The 14,602-nt window shown below is 30.0% G+C and overlaps 2 protein-coding genes across 2 annotated transcripts; both read left to right on the top strand.

Moving 5' to 3' along the window:
* Nucleotides 1–986: 986 nt before the first annotated feature.
* LOC136780624 (uncharacterized) lies at nucleotides 987–9,221 on the top strand. The gene is made up of 10 exons (XM_066739123.1): nucleotides 987–1,703; nucleotides 1,769–1,868; nucleotides 1,978–2,088; nucleotides 5,279–5,434; nucleotides 5,489–5,543; nucleotides 6,658–7,492; nucleotides 7,561–7,660; nucleotides 7,919–8,029; nucleotides 8,938–9,093; nucleotides 9,148–9,221. Exons 1-10 carry the CDS (start codon nucleotides 1,084–1,086, stop codon nucleotides 9,202–9,204), a joined length of 2,301 nt encoding a protein of 766 aa, XP_066595220.1. The 5' UTR covers nucleotides 987–1,083; the 3' UTR covers nucleotides 9,205–9,221.
* Nucleotides 9,222–10,819: 1,598 nt separating this feature from the next.
* LOC136782241 (odorant receptor 10-like) lies at nucleotides 10,820–14,420 on the top strand. The gene is made up of 5 exons (XM_066741539.1): nucleotides 10,820–11,715; nucleotides 11,792–11,891; nucleotides 12,021–12,131; nucleotides 13,020–13,175; nucleotides 13,230–14,420. The coding sequence occupies exons 1-5, from the start codon at nucleotides 10,886–10,888 to the stop codon at nucleotides 13,284–13,286; spliced, it is 1,254 nt and encodes a 417-aa protein (XP_066597636.1). The 5' UTR covers nucleotides 10,820–10,885; the 3' UTR covers nucleotides 13,287–14,420.
* Nucleotides 14,421–14,602: the final 182 nt, after the last annotated feature.

The following is a 14,602-nucleotide window of genomic DNA, read 5'->3' on the forward strand; positions in this document are numbered from 1 at the left end:
ATTGAAAAATATACAAAGAACGATTAGCGTTGAATTGATAATGTCTACGAATCACGATGCCTTGTTGAATCATGCTAAATTTGCAGGATTCATTGCTATCCTGATCGTGAATTCTCGATTGTTTAAGCAGCTATTATCATACATTTTGCGTGGTTAATCAGTTTTCGGCAGTGCAAGGAACAAAGAAAGATTGTAATTAACGACTGCCTTATCCATTTTATAACAAAATAGTTAACATAATAATCTCAACACTAATAACGAAATTATGTTCACCTCTCAAACTACATGTAATTTCTTCGTTGCAACTGTTTTTCCCCAAATGTCATTACTTTAAGTGTAATCTTCAATCCCCATGTGTGTGCGGTTAGACAAATATAAGTATTAAAAAATATGCTCGTAGTATTGATTGTCGGATATCAAAATTAAATAAGAAATGGATATGCAGCATATGAATAAAAATTGGTTAATATTGTGGTGCTGTGCGTGCGGACATCTAGGTGAAATTGTAACTTTGTATAAGAGTAACACGTACCATTTTGTACACTTTATAAATTTTGGAAATTATTGCAATTCAATTGAAGAAGTATTACTCAGTCAATGAAGAATAAATTCTTTCTAGCACAAGCACAATGTAAAGGTTATTTAACTTTAATGAAAGATTTTTCTTGTTAAACTTTTTAAATATTTTAAGTCTTTGATCTGTGTTGGATATCAAACCTCCGTCATTGACAACGTGTGGCAAGCTATTGACGACAAAGACTTATAGCTTTCTCTCAGACGGAATATTGCGCAGGCGTGGCAAAAAGTTTTTCATTTCCAGAGTTGTACTTGAATATGCAAGAGCAGAGATAAAGCACCTCTCGAGTAGAAAACATGCACGAGGGACGTAAAGTTACGGTCAATCCGTTCTATCAAAGTGATTTTAATTACAGTACTGAACTGAATCGCTGGCTTTTCAAACTTATCGGTGTCTGGCCACGCTCTCTCGATGACTTGAGAATTTTTAAAATATTGCAAAACGTTTCAATATGCTTTGAATATATCCTATTCGTTTATTTATTGGCACCAAATATACTGTATCTAATGTTTGAGGAGGTTGACCTACAAATACAAATTAGATCTTTTTTTCCTGTATCGGCATGGACGATGACGTTCGTAAAATATTCTTATTTGTTAATCAATGGCAATGATATATTTTACTACTTGAAAAAAATGGAGAACGATTATCGCCGAGTTAATAGTTCTGAAAATCGCGATATAATGTTGAATCATGCGAAAATTGGAAGATATATCGTTAGCATAGCTACGATTTGGCAGTACACGGGATGCGTTTCTTATGTAATCATGGGGTCTAGAAGAACGTCCTTTGTTCAGGGGAACGAGACGGTTTTTGTTAGGCATTTACCTTTTCCAATTTATAGTAAACTGATCAACTTTACTGTCAGTCCAAATTATGAAATTTTATTAGCTGGTCAAGCGCTCGCATGTTTTTTACTAGTTTCTGTTATGGCTAATACAAACAATTTAGCTGTTCTTTTAGTGGTGCACGTAAGCGGCCAAGTAATGATATTAAAACGTTTCCTTAAAAGTTTAGTTAGCAATAAAAAAGCAGAAAAAAAAACAAATGGAGAGTGGCAAAGGAATAACAAAACTGTTAAATCCAAGATAGCTGTTATTGTTAAGCAACACGTACGAGTTATAAAGTACGATAATTTTAATATATTTAAAAACAAAGTATTTTTATTTTTATGTCTTGATGATTGTTCAGATTGATGGAGAATATAGAGAAAATTATGCACCAGATATGTCTTGCGGAATTTGTAGGGTCTGTCTTCATGTTTTGTCTTCAAGGATATTTGATTATAAAGGTGATAGTAAATAATATTGTAACGCTAAGCTTTTTTTTAAAAGAAGAGTTATATCCGAGCTGCTTGCCATTATTCTGTTTAACATTTCATATAGTTTTCATCTGTGTAGGATTGGGAGCAGAAGGACTATAAAAATCTATTACCTGATTTCATACTGCTTGGGACCATTACGTTTAATATTTTCGTATTATGTTTTACAGGAGAGTTTTTAATACAGAAGGTAATATCGATATAAATTACTTAAAAATATAAGATTTACCACACACACACAACAACAAAAAATTTATTTACTGAACATCGTCTCCTATTTGTATAGTGCTAATGGTAAAGTTTTTTCACTAATTTCCGTAATCATTTAAAATGTATATTAGGGCTGTATTATTCACTATCTTTAAGTGTTTCCTTATTATTAAAGCATTCGCATACTTGATTTGTCTCTCGATATCTTGTTACAATTGTTTTAATCTTTTCAGTTTAACTTGTCGTAATCCTCTTCTCCTCCTTAGCCTAAAATATTTTAATCTATATAATAACATTTTTACATTGAGATTTTATTAAATAATAGAAATTTTGTTATAACTGAATTTTTTAAAGCTTGTGCACAAGTGATAAACCTAGCCTGCTCAACGAATAAATATTTCAAAACTTTTTTTGTCGTTAAAGTTTACCGTAATACTTTTGAATAAAAAATGAAAGTCTACCTTGTAGTGGCAGTAATTGTTTAACCAACGATTGTTCAAAGTTATTATATACCGTTACCCGGCGGAAATTTTTAGATGTTTATCTCATTTTCGGAATAGGCATAAGCTTAGATAAACGTTGATCCCACAAGAAACAAGTTTCTTTTGTAAAAATAAGCAGCAAATAGAAAATAGTCTCGCGTAAATAATATGGTAATGTAAAATATTCCAATTAAAAAAAATTAGTGGAAATAAAATGTTAGGCAACTACCCATATATTTCTACCATGGCAAAAATTAAAATTCCGAAAAAAAAAATAGTAATAAAAAAGCTGCTTGCTGGGCCTATAAAGTTCACACACACATATGTAAGTCGCTGCTAACAATACAAAAGTTGCTTCTCGTAATTTTAAAACGTTACTGTTTAATGTCATTGCATACAACGGGCCCCCAATAAATAATTTTTTTGTTACTATTTTTTTTTATCAATGTTTTAACTTTTGGCATAATAAATGTGTATACTTGCCTAACATTTGGATTTCACTAATTTTTTCAATTGCAATATGTTATTTTACTATATTATTTATGCTTGACGACTTATGTATTTACCGCTTTATTTTATAGGCGAGGCTTGTTTTTTGTGCAATCTCTTGTCTTTTTAATTTCTATCTTATATAAATAATATGAAGTTGAAGATGAGAAGTAATCCTTCCCAAAACGAATGATTATTTTGAAAAATGCTATATTTCATTAATGTGAGGACATGAAGCTACGAAAATTTTAAAAGAATCAAAATCAGAATGGTGTCCATTTGAATTACCATTACACAAGATTGAATAATGTCCACATGTACTTGTGTGTTATCAGAATATGACATTTATTGTATATTGTAATAATTAAAAGTCATAGCATTTCATTCTACAAAATTTTATTTAGGTAAATTAGAATCTAAATACAGTAAATTATTTATAAATGGTAGCAGGTTATTATAATAGATTAGTTAATTTGTTCAATTTCAAATTGATGAACATGAAAAATGAAGTAGATCATTTTTTCCAACAAATATCAAAAATATATTCCATGCATGTAAACAGCAACGATATTGTGGAGATAAAATTAAGCATCATAATAAGAATGAAATTATACAAATATGTTATATTATTTTTATGAAACGTGAGTCAATTAACACATTGTATAGTCGGGACACGTAAAATTACGTTTTTTACAAACTGCGCATAGAGGGCGGATCGCGTGGTAATACGATTTTTATGGACTGCTTGTAGAACGCAGCAAAATGTATTAGCTAATATGAGTAACTACATGTGTGTATGTTTGTTATGCCGCTTATATATATACAGTACTACGCAGGCATACATTCTCACAATAGCCTGCCAAAACACACCGATGCGAAGGGCCCTATAACAATGTTATCAATGATTAGAAAAATCAAAAATTAATGTCGAACACAGGTTCTTGATACATTCTTCTTTTAAGCGTGATAAAAGTTCATTATTTTATTATAAATAATGTTTAATTATTTATAGCTTCAACCATGTATAGTACTATACTTGATCCAACATCGAAAAGAATATTTTTGTAATCTTGTTTCTATTATCATTGAAATGTTGGATCATGTAAAAAAAGATTATTATCTAAGGTTGGAATTTTATGTTTATAATTGCTTAGTTCCATTTTTCAGAAAGAATTATCACAGAACTCTTGAATTCTTACCCAATGACTAACAGTGGATGACTGTTAATTAATCTAAAACTATTGAGTCTCTTGGTAAATAAATTCGTTTATTTCGACACGACGGCTTTAAAAACTTTGACTAATCTTAGCAAGAAGATGTATATGCAGTAAGCTTCAATGAACCCTTGTTATTCACAATTGACCCAATCTCAATTAAAGCTTGGCGACGACCAAGCTTCATTAATTACTATATAGGAATTCCAGTTAGAGAGAGAAGTATCAGTGTTGATGTGTACAAGTGTGGTTCTAGTTTATTTATCACATTTTTTGTAATTTCCAATGTCAGATCCAATGTTAGTCTAATTTCCGCTAAATAATGATAAAAACTGTTAATCACACTGGCTTATATATCGTTATCATTTCCAAACTTGTTTTAATATTGGTAGACGATCTTGTACTAATGATCGTAACAAATATTGAGTCCAGTATTGCATGGCGTTATCATTTCCGAAATTTGCACAATATTGTAGAACGTTGTTGACCCAATTATGATGAATATTGTGCTAATCTTGATCCAATTTTAATGCCCATACTGGGTAATAAATTTAATATGGTTATATACATACAGCTTGATAGTGAAAATTAACTTTTTTTATCTCCTATATATAAAACAAGAAAAGAATTTTCAGATAAGTTTATAGACTCTGTTTTTGATAAAGTAATACGAATTAATGTGTTGCAAGGTATGCATAGCCTGTAAACATATACCTAAACCTTTCTGCAAATCATGTAACAAGTTTAAAGGGTATATACATATATACGATTTTTAGTCAAATTATCTAATTGAACACTTAATTTTAAAAAAATAATATATATATATATATATATAACTAAAATAAAATTAAATGATAATTCAATTATGCGAATGCTATCAAGAAATCGACATTTATAGTAGATTTAGTAAATTATCATTATATCATTTAGTACTATGTATATTTTTATATCAATTAGCTTATTTCTCATGTCGCTCGTATAACAGTGCAAAGAGATTGGTGAGACGGCATACATGATTGAATGGTATCGTCTTCCGGGAAAAGGAAGCCTTGATTTAATATTAGTAATTGTAATGTCAAACTGCTGTATCACAATTACTGCTGGAAAATTTGTCAAATTATCTTTACCTAGCTTCAGCTACGTAAGTTTTTGAAAGTCAACATTCTTTAATTTCTTTATCCAATTATGTTTTTAGGTGATTCAGTCTGCACTAGTATATTTAAATATGCTCCTCACCTTAACTACTTATTAAAGAAAGCAATACTCGAGATAATTTATAGTCCTAAATATAATTACTGCATGTATTGTAAACTACATGTTTACTTTGAATATTTCAAATTGCTTTGATGTGCCTGTATTACAACTGCTTCATTTAAGAAACTGTACCAAACGTACTAAATAATATAATCTCAGAGGAAAAGGATTTAGCTATGAAAATCACACTTTTTTCTCAATTCCGTTGATTATGATATTCATAGAATATTACGACTTATAAGTTAACAGATTGAAAAATATACAAAGAACAATTAGCGTCGAATTGATAATGTCTACGAATCACGATGCCTTGTTGAATCATGCTAAATTTGCAGGATTCATTGCTATCCTGATCGTGATTTGTCGATTGTTTAATCAGCTAATATCATACATTTTGCGTGGTTAATCAGTTTTCGGCAGTGCAAGGAACAAAGAAAGATTGTAATTAACGACTGCCTTATCCATTTTATAACAAAATAGTTAACATAATAATCTCAACACTAATAACGAAATTATGTTCACCTCTCAAACTACATGTAATTTCTTCGTTGCAACTGTTTTTCCAAATGTCATTACTTTAAGTGTAATCTTCAATCCCCATGTGTGTGCGGTTAGACAAATATAAGTATTAAAAAATATGCTCGTAGTATTGATTGTCGGATATCAAAATTAAATAAGAAATGGATATGCAGCATATGAATAAAAATTGGTTAATATTGTGGTGCTGTGCGTACGGACATCTAGGTGAAATTGTAACATTGTATAAGAGTAACACGTACCATTTTGTACACTTTATAAATTTTGGAAATTATTGCAATTCAATTGAAGAAGTATTACTCAGTCAATGAAGAATAAATTCTTTCTGGCACAATGTAAAGGTTATTTAACTTTAATGAAAGATTTTTCTTGTTAAACTTTTTAAATATTTTAAGTCTTTGATCCGTGTTTGATATCAAAGCTCCGTCATTGACAACGTGTGTCAAGCTATTGAACTACAAAGACTTATAGCTTTCTCTCAGACGGAATATTGCGCAGGCGTGTCAAAAAGTTTTTCATTTCCAGAGTTGTACTTGAATATGCAAAGTCAGAGATAAAGTGCCTCTCGAATAGCAAACATGCATGAGGGACGTAAAGTTACGGTCAATCCGTTCTATCAAAGTGATTTTAATTACAGTACTGAACTGAATCGCTGGCTTTTCAAACTTATCGGTGTCTGGCCACGCTCTCTCGATGACTTGAGAATTTTTAAAATATTGCAAAACGTTTTAATATGCTTTGAATATATCCTATTCGTTTATTTATTGGCATCAAATATATTGTATCTAATGTTTGAGGAGATTGACCTACAAATACAAATTAGATCTTTTTTTCCTCTATCGGCATGGACGATGACGTTCGTAAAATATTCTTATTTGTTAATCAATGGCAATGATATATTTTACTACTTGAAAAGAATGGAGAACGATTATCGCCGAGTTAATAGTTCAGAAAATCGCGATATAATGTTGAATCATGCGAAAATTGGAAGATATATCGTTAGCATAGTTACTATTTGGCTGTACATGGGATGCGTTTTTTATGTAATCGTGGGGTCTAGAAGAACGTCCTTTGTTCAGGGGAACGAGACGGTTTTTGTTAAGCATTTACCTTTTCCAATTTATAGTAAACTGATCAACTTGACTGTCAGTCCAAATTATGAACTTTTATTAGCTGGTCAAACGCTCGCATGTTTCTCAGTAGTTTCTATTATAGCTAATACAAACAATTTAGCTGTTCTTTTAGTGGTGCACGTATGCGGCCAAGTAATGATATTAAAACGTTTCCTTAAAAGTTTAGTTAGCAATAAAAAAGCAGAAAAAAAAACAAATGGGGAGTGGCAAAGGAACAACAAAACTGTTAAATCCAAGATAGCTGTTATTGTTAAGCAACACGTACGAGTTATAAAGTACGATATTTTTAATATATTTAAAAAAACAAAATATTTTCAATATTACGTGATGATATTATTTTCAGATTTATAGAGAATATAGAGAACATTCTGAACCAGATGTGTCTTGTGGAATTTCTAGGGTCTGTCATCATGTTTTGTCTTCAAGGATTTTTGATTATAAAGGTGACATTGAATAATATTGTAACTTGTAAGCTTCCTTTAACCTGTAGAGGGCCGGAAAGCTATTATATTGGCTCAACTTTTAATCTTCCTTTCTATATATAATCAATCCATGGTATTAAGTATTTTTTCAACCCATTTTCTAAGGGCCATATGTCACCTTGATTCCCGGCCCTTTACAGGTTAACAAGAGCTATACGATAACTGGTTGCAATTGTGATTTCGTGCCTGTAACATCTTATACATTTTTCATTTGTTTAGGAATGGGAGCAGAAGAACTATACAAATCTTTTAACTGATTTGATGCTGCTTGTGACTATTACGTTTAATATTTTCGTGTTATGCTTTATAGGGGAACTTGTGATACAGAAGGTAACATCCATAATAATTACTTAATAATATAAAATTCATCAACAAAAAAAAAGAAATTTATTAAACGTTGTTCTCTTAAAACACTAATGCTGAACTTTTTTATTCAAAATTTTTATTCACTAATTTTCATAAACATTCAAATCTTACATTAGTGCTGTATTGTTCATCATATTTAAGTGTTTTCTTATTAGTAAAGCATTCGCATAATTGATTTGTCTTGTTTTTCAAAATTTAATCTTTTCACTTTTACTCGTTATAGTCCAGCTAATAATATTTTATTCTGAATAATGAAATTTTTACATTGAGATTTTATTAAATAATTGAAATTTTTATAGTATTGAACTTTTTAAAATTTTTACATAAGCGGTGAATCTACCCTGCTCAACGAATAAAAATCTCAAAACTTTTTCTTTCGATAAAGTACACCGTAATCCTTTTAAATAAAAAATGAAAATCCACCTACTGGTGGTAACAATGGTATAACTAACTAATGTTCAAAGTTATCACCGTTATACATAAACTTCTATAGTTTCTACATACACTTTGACAGAGAAAGTGAATATATCAACTTTTTTTATTTCCTACGAAAGAAGAAAAAAATTTCCACGTAAGTTTCCAGACTCTGATTTAAAAGAGGGATATGAATTAATGTGTTGATAGGTATAAATCCTTCTCCAATTCTTGCGATAATTTTAAAAAGTATACAGTTTTTAGTAAAAAAAAAAAAAAACTGATTGAAAACACAATTTTAAAATTATAATTAAAGTATAATCAAATGATAATTCAATTATGTGAATACTTTCAAGAAATCAACGATTACAATACATTTAGGAAATTCTCATTAAATCGTTTAGTAGCAAGTGAATTTTAAAACCATATAGCTTATCTCCAGTATCATTCATGTACAGTGTAAGGAGGTTGGTGAAACGGCATATATGATTGAATGGTACCGTCTTCCGGGAAAGGCTAATCTTGATCTAATATTGATCATTTTAATGTCAAACTACAATATCAATATTACTGCTGGAAAATTCGTCAAATTATCTTTACCCAGCTTCAGTTACGTAAGTTTTTTAAAATCAACATAATTTGATTTCTACATATTATCATGCTTTTAGGTTATTCAGTCTGCACTAGTATACTTAAATATGCTCCTCACCTTCACTACTCATTAAAGAAAGGAGTTCTCGAGATAAAATGTAGTCCTAAATATAATAGAATTATATATGTTGAATAAAAATATAACTACTGTATTGTAAACTACATGTATAGTTTTGATATTGCAAATTGCTTTGGTTTGCTTATTCTATAACTTCCTCATTTAAGAATCTTTATCAAACGGATTACATATAATATTGGAAGTAGATGATCTAGAATTGCAAATTAGATCGTTTCTTCCCACGATGCTTTCATGTACAATTATGCGCGACATAAATTAACTGCTTGGAAAACAGATGAGGAGCAATCGGTGTCGAATTGATAATTGTAGGGATCGCGATGTCATATAACAGCATTTCAAAATTGAAAAAGACATTGCTACTCCGAATGAATCTTTTTTTGTTAAACAAGCTTTTATTTTACACTTTGCGTGAGTAATCGGTTCTTTGAATTTTAAGCATAAGAAATGATCTCGTTAAACGTTTGCCTTTTTTATTCTATGATAAAATAGTTATATCAACGGTCAGTTCTAATTTTTAAGTTCTGTTCACCTCTCAAGCTGCCTCTGATTTATGTGATGCAATTGTTTTATCAAATATCATTATTTTGGTTGAAATTTTTAATCTTCATTTGATTGGTCAAATATAACTTTAAAAACATATTCTCGTAAAGCTGATTGTTGGATGTAAGAATTAAATAGAAAGTGGATAAGAAATTGGATAATTTTGTAGAACAGCGCGAACGAGTATCGAGAGGAATTTGTAATACCATAGTTAACTTTGTTTTCGTTAAAGAAAAAAATTAATAATAAGGTATAGGTATATTGAACATTTATTTGTAAATTAATTTTTATTTTAATCAACCAAAATATACAAGTAAGGCAATAATAATGCTCACTTTTCAAAGGCTTTGTCCAAACTGACTTGAACCACACGAGATATTCACACTCAATTTGCCACACACACACGCACACATAAAATATTCAATCGCGACAAATCACGCGTTCGGAAACTGAAGCATACATATTGGGTTATACTCGTCAAATTAAAATTCGCATTCTACAATAATGATATAGAATTAATATCGTATATATACAAAACGTGCGATATCTCATAATGTTCATTGTAGTAAATTTATATCAATAATTGGAATAGCTTATCGATTCGAAAGTTTCTCTAATAGTTTGAAATATTAATTGCCAAAGGATCAATTTCACTTTTCAAACAGCAGTTGTTATTAGTAAATTCAATTTTAAAAATGGCAATAATTACTTACAATATAATAACAAATGAAATCCTGTGGTAACATGCATTACACAATCATTTACAGGCATAACATAAGAGTAAAACGTACCATTTTGTATACTTTAACAAAACTTATTATTTATTTTTCAAATTATTGTAATGGAATTGAAAAAATGTTTTCTTGATTAACGAAAATTAAATTCTTTCGAGCAATAGTGCGGTTATTTTAAATTAATAAATGATTTCTATGGATAAAGTTTATATATTAGATATACGTCCTCCGGATAGAATGTTAGAGCTCAATCATGGATAACGAGCGGCAAGCTACTGAATACGAAGCTCGAAGGCTTTCTTTCAGAGAGAATACTGCGCAGACGTAAAAAAAAGTTTCTCTTTTCCAGAGAATTACTTGAATATGCAGAACCAGAGATAAAGTGCCTCTCGAGTAGAAAACATGCATGAGGGACGTGAAGTTATGGTCAATCCGTTTTATCAAAGCGATTTTAATTACAGTATTCAAGTGAATCGTTGGCTTTTCAAACTCATCGGTGCTTGGCCACGTTCGTTCATCGATATAAGAATTTTCCAAATATTGCAAAATGCTTTGGTGTGCCTGTGCTATATATGCTTCATTTATATATCTGTACCCAACATGCTGCATGTAATTTTTGAGGAGGATGACGTAGAAATGCAAATTAGATCTTTACTTCCTATATTGGCATGGTTCATGACGTTTGTGAAATATTGTTTCTTGCTGATTCACAGCAATGACTTACACGGTTGTTTGAAACAAATGGAGAACGATTGGCTGAGAGTCGATAATTCTATGAATCGCGATATTATGTTGAGCTATGCGAAAATTGGAAGATACGTCGCTGCCTTGAGTGCGATCTGGCTTTACTTAGGAAGCATTTCTTACCTTATTATTGGATCTACTACACAAACATTTGTCCATGGGAATGAGACTGTTTTAGTTAAGCGTTTACCTTTTGCATTTTATAGTAAATTAATAAACCCTACGATCAGTCCAACTTATGAAATTTTATTAGTCATTCAAATATTCGCCGACTTTTTTCTCATTGCTATTATAGCTAATACCAATAGTTTGGCCTTCGTTTTTGTTTTGCATGTAAGTGGCCAAATAATGATATTAAAACGGTTTCTGTCATGCTTGAATCAGGAGAAGAAGGTAACAGAAAAAACAAAAAGACAGTATGAAGGGAATAAAAATGTAGTAAAATCCAAGATTGCTATTATTGTGAGGCAACACGTAAGAGTAATAAAGTGTGTTTTTGTTTGTAATATGCTCTTAAAAATCAAAACATTTTCAGTCTTACCTTATTTTTTGTTAATTTTTCAGATTTATACAGAATATAGAGAAAATTATGAACCAAATATGCCTTGCGGAATTTTTAGGGTCTATTTTTATATATTGCTTTCTTGGATTTTTGATTTTAAAGGTGAAAATAAATAAAAATGTAAAATTGTAACATGTAAGCTTTGTTTAACAAAGTTAAAAAGTCTGCTTGCAATAGTTGCTGGTTTTGTATGAACAACATTCAAATCTATATATTTCATTGTTTTTATAGGAATGGGAGCAGAAGAATTTTAAAAATCTTTTAACAGATTTGGCTATTTTTGTGTCTGCTACGTTTAATATTTTTGTATTATGCTTTACAGGAGAGATTTTGTTACAAAAGGTAACACATATAATTTTTTTTTAAATTATGATATTCATATGAAAAAAAAAAAATTTATAAATGGCACGCTAATAGCATTGATGGTCTGAAAATTGATCCCTTAATCTATATATTTACTAATTATCTTAAGCTTTTAAACTTACGAACTGTATCGTATTCATCATATTTAAATGTTGCATTATTATGAAAGCATTCAAATAACTGATTTGTCTTCTTTTTTAAATTCAAGAGTTTTAGTTTAACTTGTTATAGTACAAACAAAAATATTTAGTTCTATACAATTAAATTTTTACATTGTAGTACTATTAAAGAAAACTCGTAATACAGTAAATGAACTTTACAAAACTTGTACATCAGTGATAAGCCAATCCTGCTCAACGAATTAAAGTCGCAAAACTTTTTCTGTCAATGAAGTACACTGTAATCCTTTTAAATAGAAAATGAACATCCACCTTATGGAGGATATAGCAATGGCTTAACTAACAATTGTTCAGAGTTATCAACGTTCTAAAGTTATATGGTCTTCATATACAGCTTGACAGAGGTAATATAAACTGTGTTTCATTTCCTATGAAAGAAGAAGACAATTTCAATGGAAGTTTCCAGACTCTGCTTTAAAAAACGGATATGAATTAATGTGTTGAAAGTTATAAACCTCTCTCCAATTTATGCCACAATTTTGAACTGTATACGATTTTTAGTCAAAAAGCTAATTAATCACATAGTTTTAATGTTATAATTAAATTAAAATCAAATGATAAGTCAATTATCCGAATGCTCTCAAGAATTCAACGCTTACAATAAATTTAGAAAAATTTTATTACATCATTAAGCAGCACATAAATTTGTATACCAAATAACTTATCTCACGTATCATTCATGTAACAGTGCAAGGAGGTTGGTGAAAAGGCATACACGATTGCATGGTATCGTCTTCCGGGGAAGGCTAGTCTTGATCTACTATTGGTCATTTTAATGTCAAACTGCTTTATTAGAATAACTGCCGGAAAGTTCGTCAACTTATCTTTACCCAGCTTCAGCTACGTAAGTTTTTTACAATCAATAAAATTTAATTTCTGCATCTAATCATACTTTTAGGTACTTCGGTCTGCAGCCGTGTACTTAAACCTGCTCCTCAGCTTGACTACTTATTGAAAAAAAATAGTCTTAGAGAAAATTTAAATTTAGAAAATCTAAAAAAATTACGTGTTATATAAAAATATAATTATTGTATTGCAAATTATATGTTTATATCGAATATTACAAAATGCTTTGGCTTGTGTGTAATATATCTGTTTCGTTTATATAGCTGTGCCAAAAACATTGCACATAATCTTTGAAAAAGATAAAGATAATCTAGAAATGTGCAAATTGGATCTTCTTTCCCGCAATGGCGTGGGTTATGACAATTATAAAATATTATGCCATAAATTAACAGTTTGAAAACAGATGGAGGACGATTGGTGTCGAATTGATAACTCTATATATGAATCGCAATGCCTTATTGCATCGTGCTAGATTGTGGGACTCATTGCTTTACTGATCGCAGCCTTTCGATTGCTTAACCAGCTTTTATTTTATACTTTGCGTGACTAACTGGCTTTCGGCAGTGCAAGAAAATAAGATTGTAATTAACGGCTGCCTTTCCTTTTTTATAATAAAATAGTTAACCCAATGATCAGTCTTAATAACGATAATACGCTCACCTACAAGCTGTTTGTGATTTCTTCCGGGCAACTGGTTTTTCAAATATCATCACTTTGGTTGTAGTTTTTGAACTTCGTAAGATTGGTCAAATACAAGTATTGAAACTTATCTTGTAAAGTTGATATGTAAAAATCAAATGGGAAGTAGACAAAACGTCTGTAAATAAGAAATTGGATAATTTTTTGAAGCAGCGCGAATAAAGACCAAGAGTTAAAATTGAAACATTACGATTCCAGGAATCATGTTATTGTTGTAAAACCAATTTAATAATGTAATTGTAAGTAATCGATACAGTATATACAAGAGGTACGATATCTTACAGTGTACGTTGTAACAAGTTTATATCGATAATTAGAAAAATTTATATATATATCGATTTGAAAGTTTTTCTAGTAGCTTAAAATTGTAATTGCAAAAGGACCAATTACATTTTTAAAAAAAGTAGTAGTTACTGGTAAATTAAATATTAAAAATCACAATAATTACGCATAATGTAATAACAAGTGAGTTCCTACAAAAACATCGATTATAAAATCATTTGCAAGCATAACCTAAGAGTAATACATACCATCTCCTTCACTTTGACCGAATTTGTTGTTTATTTTTTAAAAAATTGCAATAAAATTGAAAGGGTCTTTTTTGATTAACAATGACTAATTTTCCTTTAGCAGTAGAGCAGTAATTTAAATATAATAAATGATTCCTCCGGGTTCAGTTTATAAATAAATTACAGGTCCTTCGAGTAGGATGTTAGAGCTTAGTCA

Source organism: Prorops nasuta, unplaced genomic scaffold, assembly GCF_024137725.1.
Source record: "Prorops nasuta isolate Cenicafe-Biocafe unplaced genomic scaffold, Cenicafe_Pnas_1.2 PNAS00002, whole genome shotgun sequence".
Lineage (NCBI taxonomy): Eukaryota > Metazoa > Arthropoda > Insecta > Hymenoptera > Bethylidae > Prorops > Prorops nasuta.

Coding starts and splice junctions, on each gene's coding strand:
- LOC136780624 (XM_066739123.1), top strand. CDS start 1,084: ATGTTTGAGGAGGTTGACCTACAAATACAAATTAGATCTTTTTTTCCT. Junction 1,869..1,977: donor AAGGATATTTGATTATAAAG/GTGATAGTAAAT, acceptor TCATCTGTGTAG/GATTGGGAGCAGAAGGACTA. Junction 7,493..7,560: donor CAACACGTACGAGTTATAAA/GTACGATATTTT, acceptor TATTATTTTCAG/ATTTATAGAGAATATAGAGA.
- LOC136782241 (XM_066741539.1), top strand. CDS start 10,886: ATGCATGAGGGACGTGAAGTTATGGTCAATCCGTTTTATCAAAGCGAT. Junction 11,716..11,791: donor CAACACGTAAGAGTAATAAA/GTGTGTTTTTGT, acceptor TTAATTTTTCAG/ATTTATACAGAATATAGAGA. Junction 12,132..13,019: donor GAGAGATTTTGTTACAAAAG/GTAACACATATA, acceptor TTCATGTAACAG/TGCAAGGAGGTTGGTGAAAA.